The sequence below is a fragment of the Panthera onca genome (assembly GCF_046562875.1).
Source record: "Panthera onca isolate mPanOnc1 chromosome E1 unlocalized genomic scaffold, mPanOnc1 haplotype 2 h2.Chr16_ul_5, whole genome shotgun sequence".
Taxonomy (NCBI): Eukaryota; Metazoa; Chordata; class Mammalia; order Carnivora; family Felidae; genus Panthera; species Panthera onca.
The window spans coordinates 256,182-272,930 of NW_027675819.1; the positions used below are offsets into that span (position 1 = coordinate 256,182).

Here is a 16,749-nt window from a genome sequence, read left to right on the forward strand (position 1 = left end):
TCTAGACCCTATTCCAGTATGTTTGAAGTACTTGGGGATAGAATAACCCCTTTCCTTTATTCATCTACATAGGTTCATGAGCCATGAGAACATGACTCCCCATGCGAAGCTCCTCAATACAAGACATCTAACGGCATCACGTAGATCCTCTCTCAGGGGTTGGGCGGGGGGAGGGGCGAAGCCTAAAGAATCTGAAATGGTGAGCCCATGTTTTAATTCAAGTTCTGAGAACAGCCTTGAAGAGGAGTTTCTGGCAGTGAGGAACAGCCCAAGAAGCAAGGGCCCCGGAATCAGGCAGACCTAGGTCTGAATTCTGGCTGTCACTTCCTGGTGAAGGGACTTAAGTAACGAACGTCTCCGAGTCTTTTTAGCAGCATTTACCTCATAAGGCAATTTGAGGATTAAAGGAAAGAGCATGTGCAAAGCACCTAGCATAAGGCTGGGCACAGAGTGGGTGCCTAGCAGTGACGATGTGATATTTGCACCAGGCGGTGAGCAGGAAGCCTGGGGATGCCCATAGGTGGCATGGCCAGGAGCTCCCGAAGCATAGGGAAAAGGAGCTCCCTGCTCGAAAGGTCCTATTCCAGTGAGAAGCTGACTCCAAGGGACGACGCCCAAAAGGCCGGTTGTCATTCAGGTCCTACCTAGTGCCAGGGAATGCGGAATTGTATTACTCGCGAAGCTTCTTAAGTGGTTCTGTCACTTATTGACAGTGTGAACCTAGGCAAGTCACCCGATGTCTCTGAGTTTCAACTTCCTCATCCCCGAAATGAGGATGATACTACCTGTATCACAAGAGTTGCTGGAAAAACGAAAATGAAGTGCCGTGTGAGGGGCCACATCCGGAGCATTTCCCACGTGCCAAGCTCTATTCTAAGAGTTTAAGACACACTGTCTTACTTGCAGCACAAGCGAAAGGTCTCAGCGTAGTGCCGGAGCGCAGTAAATACCTAACAGAGGTAGGTATTAAAGAAATGATATGGGGCAGAGGAGCAACTACCATGCTTCCCAGAGAAAGAAGATGCCTTGGCATATACGTGGGAAGAATCAGATGCAGCTGGGAGAAGAAAAGTAACAGTTGGGTATGACTATCGCAAAGCTTCTGAACTACCACACACGGAAAACAATAAAAGTTACCCTAAATCACCCCAAAAGGACAGCCCTGAGTTGTCATCTTCATCCTTAACGTTGATGCCTTTCTGAATCTGAGAAGAAGCTGTCAGGATTTCCAGTACATACCAAAAAGCGATGACAATATCCTGAAGTGTGTCAACTTGTGTGGGCACGCAGCCGTCTAAAAGGAAGCAGATGGCGGTTGACTGGGGGAGCGTTAGGGCGTCTCTGTGACTGCGGCTCGACTTTGCCTTCAGAGGGTGGCCACACCTACCTCAACGATATTCTCAACAATAATTCAAAAGGGGTAAGGCTTAGATTTTCCTTATTCTCCCTTAGAGCTTATGTTCTTGGCACAATACTGATGCACCACAGACGAGCCAGCATGTGAATGTGCTCTATCCCGATAAGGTACAGCCTTTCTACATCGTAGAGTCCTTCGGCTTCTAAACTCATGGAGCTCGTACTGTTAGAAGCAATGAAGTGAATTTTTTAAAATAAGCCATCGGTCTGCACCTGTGTAGGTGAATGAAGGAGAAGCACTTTAAAGTCAGGAAAAAAAAAGTATACTTAACATTTAGGATTATCAACCACTGTTGGTTTTCCATAATATATTTCATTCCTGATTTCATCTGAAAGAAATAGGATTATTACTACCATTCAAAAAGTGGTACCTTATTAATAAACTCTTGGCATGGCTTTGAGGTGGATTTCAGATTCAAAATAGACTTTACCACACCGCTAACGTGTTCACTCAGTGTTTATCAATAACTTAAGAGGCTTCATTCAAAAAACTCACTGAGATAGAATTACCTGAAACCCAGGGGTGAATCGAGGCCTTGTAGGGTCTGGACCTCATCTACTTTGGGAAATCCTGCCTCATCAAAACATGCAAAATTATGCGTACAGGAACTGCGAGGGTCCCTCCCAAGACTTTGGAAGGGGCCTATGTAAGTGAGAAGACCTGAAGTTTAAGCTTCAGTCAGTTCAAGATAAATCCACCTCAGCTGGGGCCCAAAAGGTTTACAAACTTATTTAATGCTGGAGAAAATATTGTTTCAACTTATAAACACCCCAGTAATTAAGTCACATAGGTAATAACGTGACTGAATTCACGGGATGGCATCTCCCTTGCGCATGCTCTCTTTCTCTCAGAATAAATAAATAAACGTTAAAAAGAAAAAAGAAAAGAAAAGTTTGGCCCCAAACAAGGAGCCCAACCTCCAATACACACTTACTGTACTGTGATAATTTTTTGGAAGTTAACTGTGAATTCGTTTTAGTAGTACAGCTCTATTCAAACCACATTGAAAGGGCGGGCCTACGCCGGCTGACTCCATCTTGTTCTGTGTCCTTCACCTTGACCACACCTCCTCCCCTTGAGTAACCCCCCCCCCCCACCTGCCTAACAGCACTCTTCCCCAGGACCCTTCCCCAGCCAATCAGCTGAGGCCACAGCCATTACCTCACCAACTGCCCCTAGGCCCCCATAAAACCTTTGTCCTTTTGAAACTGGCTCTCTCTCCCCGGTATCTCACCTCTGCATCAGTGCAGGTAGGGGATTGAGCTCGAGCTAGCTCGAATAAAGGCTCTTTTGCTTTTACATCGGACTCGGCTCCCTGGCGGTATTTGGGGATCACGAATTCTGGGCATAACACACATGACATGAGTATTAATTTATTCTCAATACCAGCTAGCTCTGGTTCTTTAATTACCTTTTTCTGTCATGTAAGATCGATGAGGGAGCATGAGGCAAGTTGAGGGCAAGATACAAGTTAGCACATGCCCCCGCCCCAGGTGGGATATGTGTGATTCTGGCTGCTCGAGGACAAAGGAAAGGAAAGAAAACAAATGGTTAACTGATAAGAGATCTCAGTCGGGCAAGATAGGAGTTTCCATCAGTTTACAAATATCTTAGTAAATTACAAGAAAAAGGCAATCTTATCAATAGCCTAATCGCCAGAAACCTACAGAATCAGCTTCCTGGAGCCCCCACATCACCCCTCCATAGTGATATGGGGAACAAAGGCAAGAAGGAAATCTCAGGTAAAATTAAATTTCCTTATAACCTGCAGCCTATTGACAGATACTTGAGGCAGGCAAATAAAATATTTCTCCAGGAACTCCCTACTGTCTTAATGCTTTGCTAGACGGAAAAACAACCTTAGCTTGACAATAGCAAGGCCTCTGGTATCTTAGGAGTCCTCTTTCACATATCACAGTCCCTCTGGAGACTTCCCTTTTGACTTGACCTCCCAATTCCATAGCATATAACCTGTCACTCTTCACAACCCCAGTGCAGTTCTTTCTGCCCACGGTCCTGTCCCTGTGCTTTCATAAAATCGCCTTTTTGCACCAAAGACATGTTCAAGAATTCTTTCTTGGCCGTCGGCTCCCGACTCCCCACCATCTCCCCAAAACTTCATCAAGATGAACGTGAAAACTCAACACAAGCAAGTTGTTGCCTTGTCCACGACAAATCTTTTCTATTCCACAACCATCCCCTACTTTGTCACCCCCCAGCTCGTTACCCTGCTGCACTGATGCCAGCATGACTCACATACGTTTTCCCATCAACGGCCATCTTTTTCTCCTTCCAGTATGAAAGATTCTTGGGGACAGTCCCTGTGTATTCTTTGTACCCCCAGTACTTAGTACACTGTCGACACAGAGTGCGCGTGGCACTGAGTGTTTTTCAATGAATTCATTCATTGTTATCAACGGATTCCACCCTATTTTGTCCTGTATTGCCTACATAACTATGAAATTCAGATTCTTAGAAGAGACTCTCGGTGTTATAAGATGCTTAGTAGAGGTGGTGAGTTTTAAGACATTATATTGACACCACTAAAACCTCTTGGTGGAGAAACTCAATGAGCCCGTTCTCTGGCATGCCGGCAAAACAAAAAACTGACCCTCAGTATTCTTTCCCCAAGTTAGGCATCAGCAAATTAATGAGAGGAGAGAGGAGGCCCCTGCTCTTGGGCACCCGCAGGAACTTACTCCAGCTCCGGACACACCGTAAACACTTTCATCTAATGGAAGATAAGTTGTGAAATCGGATTTCTGAACCACAAGACAGTAAGACAGTCTTTTCCAGCGTCTGCTTTAGAGGAGGGTCTTCAACCTTGAGTCTAAAAATCCCCCTCAGGCCACTGAACACGTCCAGTATGATTTGCTTTTTTACAGAGAAATCACAGAATTTTCCGGCTGAAAGGGAATAACACACTTCTTAATTGAAGAGTGGTCAGGAAAGAAAACACATGGAGAGCAGTGCCCTGTGGCAGGCATTCAGGAGTTCTTTCTGCTTTCCTGATGGCTCAAGAAGCACCCACACCTTTTGCTGCCTGGAGAACTCTGTGCTAAACTTAGTTCTTTGAAGTTCTCTTTTGCATAGGAAACTTGCACATGAGCAGGAATCAAAGTTAAATTCAAAAGTGGATTTCAAGGACCATGCACACCTTGGGGAAGCATCACTGTCACGAATTCCCATGATAATACTGACTTGGGTGTTACTTGCTTGGGGCTTTCATTGCCCACACAAAGCTGGGTACGAGGGAGGGCAGAGAGTGCCATTTAGGAGTTAAGACAAGTCTCTTGGCCTCTTTGTACCTTAGTTTCCTCATTTGAAAAAAAAAATGGATTTTAAGACCTACTTTCCAGAATTCATACTGGGTTTATTAACACACACCTAACCAATCACTGTATGATATTTTTACATGTAGTTTTTTTTTTTTTTTTTTTTTACATGTATTCATTTTCTATTTCACTTACAGCTTGTGTAAAAACGGCATTCCATGCCAGGCCTGAAATGTTCCAAAGCTCAGTTCGGTGAGTAAATTGCAACCAAGATTTCTACACACACACACACACACACACAAAAAACAAGACACAAACAAAGAGAAAAAAAAGATATTCTTTCAGAATATTTATCCTTTGGCAGTGATTCTAATTTATAGATAATGAAACATAACCACAATACTCTCTCCATACACTAAAGAAATCTCACTATGAAAGATACTTGCCTTTTTAAAAAAATATTTGCATGAAAGATTTATACTTTCATGTTTATACATGTGGTGCATTAGATACAAATCAGTAAATGCTCAATAAATAACTTGTGTTAAGTAAGTATTTTTTTCTAGAGAAGTAAGTTTATTTCTCTAGAAAAACGTTTCACAACTTTAGCACTGTTGAGATTTATGGTTGGATAATCTTTGTTATGGGGGGGGGGTGCTGCCCTGTGAACTGTAGGGTGTGACAGCAGCCCTGGCCTCCACCCACTAGATGCCAGGAGCACATCTACAGTCTGACAATCAAAAATGTCTCCAGACACTACCAAGTGTCACCTGGATGCAAAATCACCCTGGCAGAGAACTGCTGCTCTAGAACGATTCACTCTGATCTCTATAATAACTCTCACACCAAACTTTGCCACAGACAAAAAAGATTTGCTACATAATTTTAGTAGCTTTCGACTAATAAAGTTTCATTCATTCCAAATGAATAACAAAGAGGTTTACAATTAAGTTTAATACAAATTCCAAATATAATGAATTTATATTTGTAACTTACATAAACTTCAAAAAAGGTAGTGATTCAAATGTACGTCTTTCAATAGATTGTATTTTATTGCAGGATAAATCTCTAGGAAAAGGAAAAGGAAAATATTGCCTCAATTAGCTATAAGATATCTAATTAGTAGGATGGTAGTATTGAATAAGTAGCTTTTGGCTAAACTCTGAGTATTAGGAATTGTTATTTGAACCTTCCAGAGCCCCTAACCCTGTCCTCACCTTTCTTAAGAGTCTCACCTTTGTGATCTTCATACATAAAATATACAACTATAGATCTTGATAGATCTTGGAAGTAATGTTTCCTGAGAGCAGAAGAATTGATTAAATGACTGTTTGTGGCCTCATCAATTTCTAAATTATGAGCTCAAAGTTGTGATCGCCACATATAATTTCTAATATTAAAAGGGATATTCTCACATTAGCACACCTTCCTGGTTTAGTTCTATTTCTTGACACCAAGTCAATACCAGAAGAGGTAAAAGATACCTTTTCATTTAACTTGAAAAGAAGTTACTCCTCTAATCAATACCTAACTTTGAACGAACTCAGAATTATATTATCATATTAATAGAAATTTATTTTTGGTTGTACGTTGCCTAAACGGTCTATGAATTTATCAATTGCTTCAGCTGCAAGTGGGGCCAACAAAAAAACAACACGGTCCTGGATTTTTATTTGGAAACACCCATTCTTGATTATGGTTGACCCTCTTATTTCCATGGATTTCAGCCGAGTCCCTCACTTTCCACCTACATGGGTACCACCATCTTCTGACTGGCATTTTCATCTCTGGTCTCTCCCATTCTAATCTATACTGCACACAGTCACCAGATTAATTCTCCAGGAGTGGTTCTCAAATATCAGAGTCACTTGGGAACTTACTCAAGATGCAAATTCTCAGCTCTACTCTGGACTGAGTGAATCAGGAACTGTGGAGGTGGAACCTGTGTTCTGACAAGGCCTCCCGGTGACCCTGGTGCAGTCTAAAGTTTGTCCTAGAGCACTGCTGTGATAACACGGTAGCCTGGCATATTATCCAAGGCCTTCAAAATCCTAAATCCGGCTCTAGTTTCCTACTCTACAGATACCAAAGAAATTTCTCCTGCATTTTGCCTTTCACTCACTCTATCTTGCAAGCATATTCTTCCCAAGATGTCTATCTGATGATACGTCATAGCCATTCAAGGTTCTGTTCAAACAGTATTTCTCTAGTAACTTCCCTGATCCAACTTGAAGTCTTCCCCCCCTCTTCTGTGTTCCAAAAACAACTTATACTTCTCATTGCCCAAATCCATTTCTTCCCCTCCCCCTCTCCTCCTCCTCCTTCTTCTCCTTCTTTTAATTTTTTAAAGTAGACTCCACGCCCAACCTGGGGCTTGAACTCACGACCCTGAGATCAAGAGTCGCATGCTCTACTGACTCAGCCGGTCAGGTGCCCCAATTTCTTCTTAATATAGTTATTCTGGCATTCCATTTCCTCTGGGCATAAACTCCATGAAAGTATGGACTAGTCTTGCTCATCTGCGTTGTCTACTGTGTTTAAAACTGATGCATGGACAAAGAACAAACTCAAATATTTATAAAATAAATTAACAGCTGGGTAGTGAGTAGAAGGAGCAAAACGACTGAAAAGAAATGTGGTTTTACGACTTTGTGGCTCCCTCTTCTGCACTTTGTCAGTGCTTCATCATCCATTTAGTGCTTAGGCATTATGGTTTAAGCTTCTGTTTATTTTCCCTGTGAAATCATGAGTTCCTACAAGGGTGGGAAGCCTGTCTTAACCATCTGCGTGCCTATGGTACTGGGCATAGGGCCTGTCACATTCTTTTTTAGGTTTTGATTCACATTTTTTTTGAATGAATGAATGAGAACACTTCACCTGACATGAAATAATTGGCTTACAAAGTACCTCATAGTAGAAATAATGAAAGGCCCTATCCATTGCGCAGTTTGTCTCTTTTGGTTTTCTCCAAACTGTGTTTGTAACGTTTGGAGCCCAGATGGCAGAGGTAGCCAAGAAGACCAATACAAAGTGGTTGTCCCCTAAGACTTGGAAGGTTTGATAATTTGAAGGGCTATTTTTAGTGTCATATGAGATTCTTTTTACTCACTACCCTTAAGCCTTCCACATTTGCAAGAAGAATCTATTTTCTAAAGCACATCATTAATAAGGATTAATGAGGGGTGCCTGGATGGCTTAGTCGATTGAGCATCTGACTTCGTTCGGTTCAGGTCATGATCTCACTGCTCATGAATTCGAGCCCCGCATCAGGCTCTGGGCCAACAGCTCAGAGACTGAAGCCCGCTTCGGATTCTGTGTCTCCCTCTCTCTCTGTGCCTACCCTGCTCATACTCTGTCTCTCTCTCTCTCAAAAATAAATAAACATTAAAAAAATTTTTTAAAAAGGATTAATGAAACACACAGCTTTGCATGGCATGGACAAAGAATAAACACTGAACCTCCATAGCAAAGAACATTAGTATCTCTGTATGTCTAATGTACAGAGATATATGCAAACATTTCTTCCTTGACAATGAGGCTGGAGAGATGTTTATTCTGTAATTAGCGAAGTTAGAGGCATTTCTGATGTTTGTTTAGTGTAAACATTTCTAACTATACCACTTAACCATCATTATATTTTTAAAGATTTCATTTTTTTTAAGTAATCTCTATACCTAACATGGGGCTCTAACCTACAACCTCGAGATCAAGAGTTGCAGACTCTAATGACTGAGACAGCCACGTGCCCCTTAGCCATCATTTTTTTAATGTTTATTTATTTTTGAGAGAGACAGAGCATGAGTGGGGGAGGGGCAGAGAGAGAGGGAGACAGAATCTGAAACAGGCTCCGGGCTCTGAGCTGTCAGCACAGAGCCCGACACGGGGCTCGAACCCACAAACTGTGAGATCACGACCTGAGTCAAAGTCGGACGCCCAACCAACTGAGCCACCCAGGAGCCCCAACCCCTTAACCATCATTTTAAACATCTATTTTTATGGTGGCATAAGAATTTCCACACTGATCACAGGAATCTACTCCTGAAGCCAAGTGCACATTGTATGTTAGCTAACTTAACAATAAATGACATAAAAAATAATAATAAAAAAATAAACTAATAAAATTTCCCACACTGAAATCCTTAATCTCTTAATAATTTAATATGTACTTGGTAATACTGCTTACATAATTCACCTGCTTAGTTAAATATTTAATATTTAAATATTTAATTTAGATTAAATTATTTAAAAATTCTGGGTTAATGGCATTCAAATTAATGTAAGTGTTCTATATTTTCTTGTCTTGTAGGTGACAATTTGAGGTTAACTTCAATTCCTCTCATTTTACTAAGCCAACTTTTTCAAACCTTTTCTGTAAAGGCCAGACAGTAAATATTTTAGGCTTTGCAGGCCATATACGGTCTCTGTCACATATTCTCTGTTTCTTTCTCTTCTTTTCTCTTTTACAGCCCTTTAAGAACATGAAAATCATTCTGAACTCATAGGTTGTATCAAGACAGACCATACACAGGATTTGATCCATGGGCCACAAATAATAAATATAAATAAAAGCAGATGGTATATGAACACTTACATAACAAGGTTCATATGGGTGTCCATAATTGCTCAGACTTCATTACCCCTTTTCCTCTACAACTGAAGGGCTTTTTCCTATATCTTGTCTATAAAATTAAAAAGTTGAAAATGCATAGGAGGTATTTAATGCTAGAGATGGGCTGGGTCCCCACAGACTTACAGAGTTATAGAATTTAATAGAGAGAATTATAGAATTCCACTATAGAGAATTATAGAATTCTACTGTTAGAAGAAATTGTTGCAATTATCCAATTTGAACCCTGTATTTTTTAATAAATAATATAACTAAAAACTCATAATAAATGATGAACTGATTAACTTACAAATACTGGAGGGATAGCAGGCCTTCAAATGTGTCTTTATGTAATTCGGTCAGATAATTGTCCCTGAGAATTCTGCAAAATGAAAAGGTCATTTCTGGGTCAAAATGCAAAAATAACTACAACTATTTGCTACACAGGACCGCTAGATGTGAGAGAAACCTGGGTAATGGTGCCACCAAATACACTAATTCTTATTTAATGTAGGGATGGTGATCTCTGCTGTTTGATTCAAATCTTTTCTTCTCACATACTCCTTTGTCTCTCCCTCTCTCTCTCTCTCTCTCTCTCTCTCTCTCTCTCTCTCTCTCTCTCTCACACACACACACACACACACACACACACACACCCCTATCCACTCTTCACACCAAAATGTACATTTAATGCCTACTCTCTGGATCACAAAATCTCTGTTAGAACCCAGCCCTGAGTGGCAAAAACATGGACAGAACTGCCACTTCCTCCTCTCTTTTCCCAAATTTTATTGTGGAAGCCCTATTTATAACCATATCAGTGCTACAAGTAAAGCCATCTAATTTTTTTCCCCATCTAAAAAATATCTGTGAGAACTAAAAATGTGCATAAAATGCACATAACATAAATGCTCAGTTTAATAAGTATAGAGTAAATACCCGTGTAACACTATTTGTTCATTCTACTGTTGGTGGATACTAGATTTTTCTAATTTTTAGTTATTATAAACAGTGCTGCTTTGGACATTTTTCTGTTTATATCCTAGTACACATTTGCCTAAGTTTCTCCAGGATTTAACAGGGGTACAAAATTGTCTTCCTAAGAGGTTGTGCTATTTCAAGCTGGCAGATTGAAACATGCCAAGTCTCTACCAAACTCCAAACTCCACCAAAGTCCCTAAGGATGATTAGAAAAGATACAATTAGAAAATCCACAACCTTAGCTCAAAGCCAAGGGAGTAGCTCTACAAACACTCCCCACCAGAAATGCCTTGGAGCCACCTACAGGGTGATTAGCTGGGATACTGCAGTAGGACCAAGGACAGCACATCAACCCCACATCCTTCCTCCTTGGATCTGGCAGCAAAGGGTGTTTTCTTCCAGGCAGGAGCCATTGGTGTTAGAAGGGGGCAGGGTCCCAGAACCCTGGAGGAAGGGTATACACTCTGACTAGCCATTAGAAGTCACCTCCCACCTCTTCTTTAACTCTCAGGGGGACCTGTCACCAATAACAAGCCCCGTGGTTCATTTCACCTCTTCCTTAGGACCAGAAAACAGAAGCAAGTCAAATCTCAACTACAAAGATAAATTGCACTCAGGAATGACCAAATGGAGTGAGAAAGCCAATTCTATTCAGGACAGAAAATAAAAAACAAATATAACAGCTTATAGTCAATGACACAGTTAACAGAGAAAACACAAAAGGATTTGAGAATACCAACATTAATGGGGCACCTGCGTGGCTCAGTCGGTTAAGCATCCGACTTCGGCTCAGGTTGCAGTCCATGGGTTCAAGCCCTGCACTGGGCTCTGTGCTGAAGCTCAGAGCCTGGAGCCTGCTTCCGATTCTGTGTCTCCCTCTCTCTCTGCCCCTCCCCAACTTGCACTCTGTCTCTCACTCTCTCTCTCTCTCAAAACTAAACAGTATACAAAATTTAGAATGGCATCATTAATATATCCTCAGACAGAGGTAAACAGTACATCTAATAAAAAGAACCAACTCAAGATTATATGAATGAAAAGTATTATCATTAGTAAAAAACTCAGTCTATGAGCAGCAGAAACGGTCGTTGAATAAATTAGAAAACTTGAGAGATCTGGCCACTGATTTCTTACCAATACTTGAAATTCTATGTATTTATTATATTTACATATTTGTTTTTATATTATATATTTGTAAACCCCTTGACAAGTGGGATATTTGGTCAGTTTTGTTCTTGGGCTTATATCCCTGGCATGTAAAACAGTTCCTGGGACATAGGAGATGCTCCATAAATATTTGTTGAATGAATTCAGAAAGTGACAGGTATCAATTTGCAAATATACTACTTTTAATTAAAACAAATCATTCATTTATCATCATTTATGAGAATAAGTACAACTTCACAGGAAAACAAATGTCTTTCTCCACCTCCGCCCCAATTTGTGACTCAATCTTTTGAGACAAGAACCTTTTGAGAATTTCATAAAAGCTATGGAATGGACCCTTTCCCTAGAAAACTGCACTTTCTTGAATACGTGCAAAGGTGTGCATGCGATTTCAATTTGCAGACCATCCCTTTAGGGCTCAGGTCCGTGAATAGAATGGACTGAATTTGTGGGTGCCAAACTTGGATGGGAAATAGAATCACATCTCTATTTTCACAAACCTCTAACTAGAATTAGCATTTCCTTCCATTATGAATGTAGGCAACAAACCACAGATTAGTGTAGTTAATTTGGTCCCCAGCAGAAATCAGATATTTTCATATCACATATTTGGCATGGATATCTCAAAATATCATTTATTCTCATCAGTACCTTGAAGTTATAATAGTTAGTAGGCGTACCATTATATTTTGTTATTTAATATTCTAACAGAAGCAGATTTATTGCTATATCACTAATCTTTTTAAAAATTTTTTGAAAACTCTATTTCCACATAATTTCCTTTTCCTATATATTTTAACTTATTATACATTTGAAAACATCATCCCAAGAACATAAGCTTCTGCAGATCATCAATACATATATAGAAGGGTGCCTGGGTGGCTCAGTCTGTTAAGTGTCCAACTTCAGCTCAGGTCATGATCTCACGGTTCGTGGGTTCGAGCCCCACATTGGGCTCTCTGCTGACAGATCAGAGCCTGGAGCCTGCTTCCAATTCTGTGTCTCCCTCTCTTTCTGCCCCTCCCCTGTTCATGCTCTGTCTCTCAGCAATAAATAAATGTTAAAAAAAATTTTTTTAAAAATTTGATATATAGAAAAAAAGGTTAAAAATCCTGCCCCAGGGGACTATTGACCCATAGTTAAAAACTTCTGTCTTACAAGGCATAACCCTCAAGCTGAATTAGAAATCATCAAATCTTGGGGCACCTGGGTGGCTCAGTTGGTTCAGTGTCTGACTTCGGCTCAAGTCATCATTTCACAGTTTGTGGGGTCGAGCCCCACATCAGGCTCTGTGCTGACAGCTCGGAGCCTAGAGCCTGCTTAGGACTCTGTGTCTCCCTCTCTCTCTGCCCCTTCCCTGCTCACTCACTCTCACTCTCTCTCTCTCTCTCTCAAAAATAAATAAACATTTAAAAATTTTTTAAGAATCATCAAATCTTACCAGATTCATCTTCTAGTATATAAACTACCAAATACACGCTTTTCAAAAAATATTTTTTTAATTTCAGTTTATTTTTTTTAATAGGTAATATATATTTGCATGGCTCAGAATTCCAAAGGTATATAATACACAATTCAAAGTTTTTCTCCTACCCCTGTCCCTCAGCCTACCCACTCTCTCCACTCTCTCTTGTTCCTTGTGCCAAATTACTTTCATTTTTCTTACAAGTTTGGGAAATAAGATCTCCAAGTTAGATACTATCATGAGAAAATATAAACTATATATAGTATTTAAGAAATTCATAAAATTCATAAGAAAACAACTACCTTGTTCTACCATTTGTCCCTTACCAGTAAGGTTATCAGACTAAGGGGCAGGGGGGAATCTACTTTAGGGGGATCATAATCCCTACATTTAGATTACTATGACTGTTATGTCTTTTATTATTAATTCAGAAGTCATTTATGACTTATCTACCCAAGTTGAACTAATGATATGACACACAATCTGTCATGAAAAATGTCAGTCAGTTACTTTGAGTATAATATTGTTTCCAAAATTACTTGTGTCTACACTGACTTTTTCTACAAATCAATTTAAAAAAAAGATAACAACAAAATTGGCAAAGGACAGAAAATTCAGACAAGAAACACAAATGCCCAGGAAACATACAGAGATATTTAAATGTATACGTAATCAGAAAAATTCAAATTCAGAAGGGACCCATTTTATTCACCCACCAGATCAGCCAAGAAATGGAGAATATCCAAGAGTGGGAGGGTAGGAGGAAATGAATGCTGTCATGGTGTATGGATTGGTGTGTAAATTGGCACACCTTTTTTGAGGGCAATTAAAATTGTATATATCGACATCGTCTTCATCCCAACAGTTCCATTTCCAGGGATCTATTCTACAGAAATACCCACCCACGTACACAAAGATGCATGTATGAGGTGGTCCATGCAGCAATGCATGTAATAAGAAAACTGGACACAGCCTAAACATCCATCAGGAGGGGAATTACTAAATCGTAATACACTCATACTATGGAATATTATGCAGCAGCTTGCATGGATGGGGTAACCCTCTATGTACTGGAAGAAAAAAAGTCTAAGACATACCACGAAGCAAAAGAATCGAGTTGTAGGATGTTACAATTTATGTAAAAAAAAGATAAGAAACTCACACAACAAACCTATTTTGCTGTAAATATGTATGTAGGCAAATGCATGGAAAAAGGTCTGGAAGGATATATACTAAATCCAGAGTAGTGGCTATCCCAGCAGTGGGGGGATTAGAACATAAGGCAGGTGTTCACTAGATCTGTTATTTCATCAAAAAAATTTTTTTTAATGTTTATTTATTTTTGAGACAGAGAGAGAGAGGGAATGAATGAGCAGGAGAGGGGCAGAGAGAGAGGGAGACAGAATCCGAAGCAGGCTCCAGGCTCTGAGCTGTCAACACAGAGCCCAACGTGGGGCTTGAACCCACGAACCGTTGAGATTATGACCTGAGCCGAAGTTGGACACTTAACCGAATAAGCCCCCCAGGCCCCCCTGTTATTTCATTTTTATATATTGAGACTATAATCACGTATTCCTTGTATAATGGAAAATAAGTTGAAATTGATTCTAATTTTAAAGGGAACCTGCCAAATTTAATTTTTAAAATAAACACAGATGGGGCGCCTGGGTGGCTCAGTCGGTTAAGCGGCCGACTTCAGCTCAGGTCATGATCTCGCGGTCCGTGAGTTCGAGCCCTGCGTCGGGCTCTGTGCTGACAGCTCAGAGCCTGGAGCCTGTTTCAGATTCTCTGTCTCCCTCTCTCTGACCCTCCCCCGTTCATGCTCTGTCTCTCTCTGTTTCAAAAATAAATAAACGTTAAAAAAAAAATTAACACAGAATTGCAATCGGTAGAGGTCGAGTTGGGATATGGAAGGGGAAACACCTTTCCTCAGAGCTACTGACTTCAAAGTTCTGGACCAAGAAGGACCTTAGAATGCAGTTAGTTTTTTTTTTTTGTTTTTTTTTTTTTTGTATTCGTATTTGGAGAGAATATACTCACAGTTTCTCAGCCCAACGGTATCCCTTCCATACATTTTCATCAATGTGAGAAATAGAGTTTCCTTGGAAATTTCTGTGAAGAAACACAGTTCAGATCCTTGAATAGGTAGGAAAGGAATGAACAGAATAAATAAAAGAATCACTGGCAACCTTGTGGGGAATATTCCAATGCAGTAAATGCCAACTTTCTAATTTCCGCGGCTATCAGCATCCCAGGTGGTGCAATTAATAAAGAGATAGCGTGGGGCCACTGGCACAAACAAGCCAGCTCCTTAGAACCTGAACTTCCTATTTGTTCCATTCCTTGGGTAGATAACGCCTGTTAATTACTCTGGAGATAAGTATTTTTTTTCCCCAAATCACTTATGTGTCTAAAATGGTTCCTTCCACAAATCAATGAGAAAATAATAATTCAACGAAAAAAATGGTAAAGAATTTACCATTATCAGCAAACAAATGTAAAGAAGCCCTCTACTGAAACCTCTCTAGGTGTTAGAAGGATAAGGGAAGTTAGAAATTAGAATAACTAACATGGAAAGATTTCTTAGACATATTGTATAGGGAAAAGCAACAAATCACTGGGCAAGGAATTAAAAAGTATCCCCTCATTAGGAAATTAGGAAAAAATGCAAAGGAAAGAGATGGGAAGGAAGGACACACACCAAAAAGGTGACAGGAGTTATCTTATGAGTGGTAGGGAGGGTGGGGTGGGATTTTCACGTTTTATCCTCTATACCTGTGACATTAAAAACAAAAAAAAGTATCCATGATAATTCATGTATCCATGAATTACACATGTTTAAGAGAAGCTATTAAATGCCTGAGGTTCAGTTTCAACCGCTAACTCTGCGTATGACTTTGAATCTTTACCTTTAGTTTTGTCCTCTTCCCTCAGCAACAGCTTACCTGGTCAGTTTATATACACATTTTTTTCAGGGGAGTCAGGAATAAATTCAAAACAGATACCCATCTGCCCATGTGCCTGGTGGACATTTCCAGTCAACCTGAAGCCTTCTGGTTGCTCTGTGTTCCCTGGTAAAAGATGCCTCAACTTCCATCATTCTTATCTGGGACAGAAGTTTCAGAGTAATATCTGAGTTTTCTCTTTCCCGTGCACACCCCACCCGCGACTGTCATCAGTTAGTCTATCTTGTCACTTCCTCCTTTGCAGTGCTCTCAAGGCTTTTCTTTCTACTCTTTTCAGCCACTCTGAGTCGGCCCCTTGTTACTTTATTCCCAGGTTTTGTTAGAACATTCTATCTGGTCTCGCTGGATCAAGCTCTCCTCTCCAGATCGGCCTATATGGGGAACTGAAAATAATCCTGTTTCAGCGTTCTGTATATCTCATGCTTGAAAACTTTCAATGGCTCTCTATAACTCAGAATCTAACGTTCAAACCTCTCTAGCTGATAGTCAAGGTTTCTCGTAATTGGACCTTTAACTGCTTAACCTAATTCTTAATTCCTGATCATTCCTGCAGCCGTGCCTTTGCCTAGACTTATACCCATTTTTTCTCTATTTAACACATCAGAGCCACTCTTTAAGTCTCAGCTAAAGTGTTAGCTTATCCATGCAGCTCTCCCTGACCTCCATACTCCGCTGATTACAGAGTCTGCTGAATTCCAACACCCATGGTACCTCTTTTAGTACTTAATTACATGCCACCTCCCTTTTTATGACCATTTCCTTTCTTCCCACCTGTCATTTCATGTTCTGAAGACGATTTCATCCTAGTGTGGCGCCCATAGTACTTACTCTTGGGTTGGGCCCAAACTGAGTACTGTATGTGGAAGGCCGGG

General features: G+C 40.3%; 1 protein-coding gene and 1 long non-coding RNA gene across 4 annotated transcripts in view; one reads left to right on the plus strand and one right to left on the minus strand.

Annotated features, from left to right (window-relative positions):
* The window catches only part of LOC144614253 (uncharacterized), a 50,568-nt gene that overhangs the window by 26,936 nt on the left and 6,883 nt on the right, over positions 1–16,749 (minus strand). Inside the window, exons 2-3 of the mRNA XM_078436986.2 lie at positions 14,952–15,023; positions 9,609–9,680 (exon numbers count right to left, since the gene is read on the minus strand). Coding sequence (XP_078293112.1) covers positions 9,609–9,680; positions 14,952–15,023 — 144 coding nt within the window. The remainder of the gene's footprint in view (positions 1–9,608; positions 9,681–14,951; positions 15,024–16,749) is intronic.
* Positions 2,352–16,355, plus strand: LOC144614262 (uncharacterized). Of its 3 annotated transcripts, none has more exons than XR_014137185.1 (3): positions 2,352–4,194; positions 4,890–4,944; positions 16,191–16,355. It is a non-coding gene; the product is annotated as an uncharacterized LOC144614262 (long non-coding RNA). The 3 variants fall into 3 exon arrangements; XR_014137183.1 differs by lacking the exon at positions 16,191–16,355 and adding an exon at positions 8,999–11,162; XR_014137184.1 differs by lacking the exon at positions 16,191–16,355 and adding an exon at positions 9,159–11,162.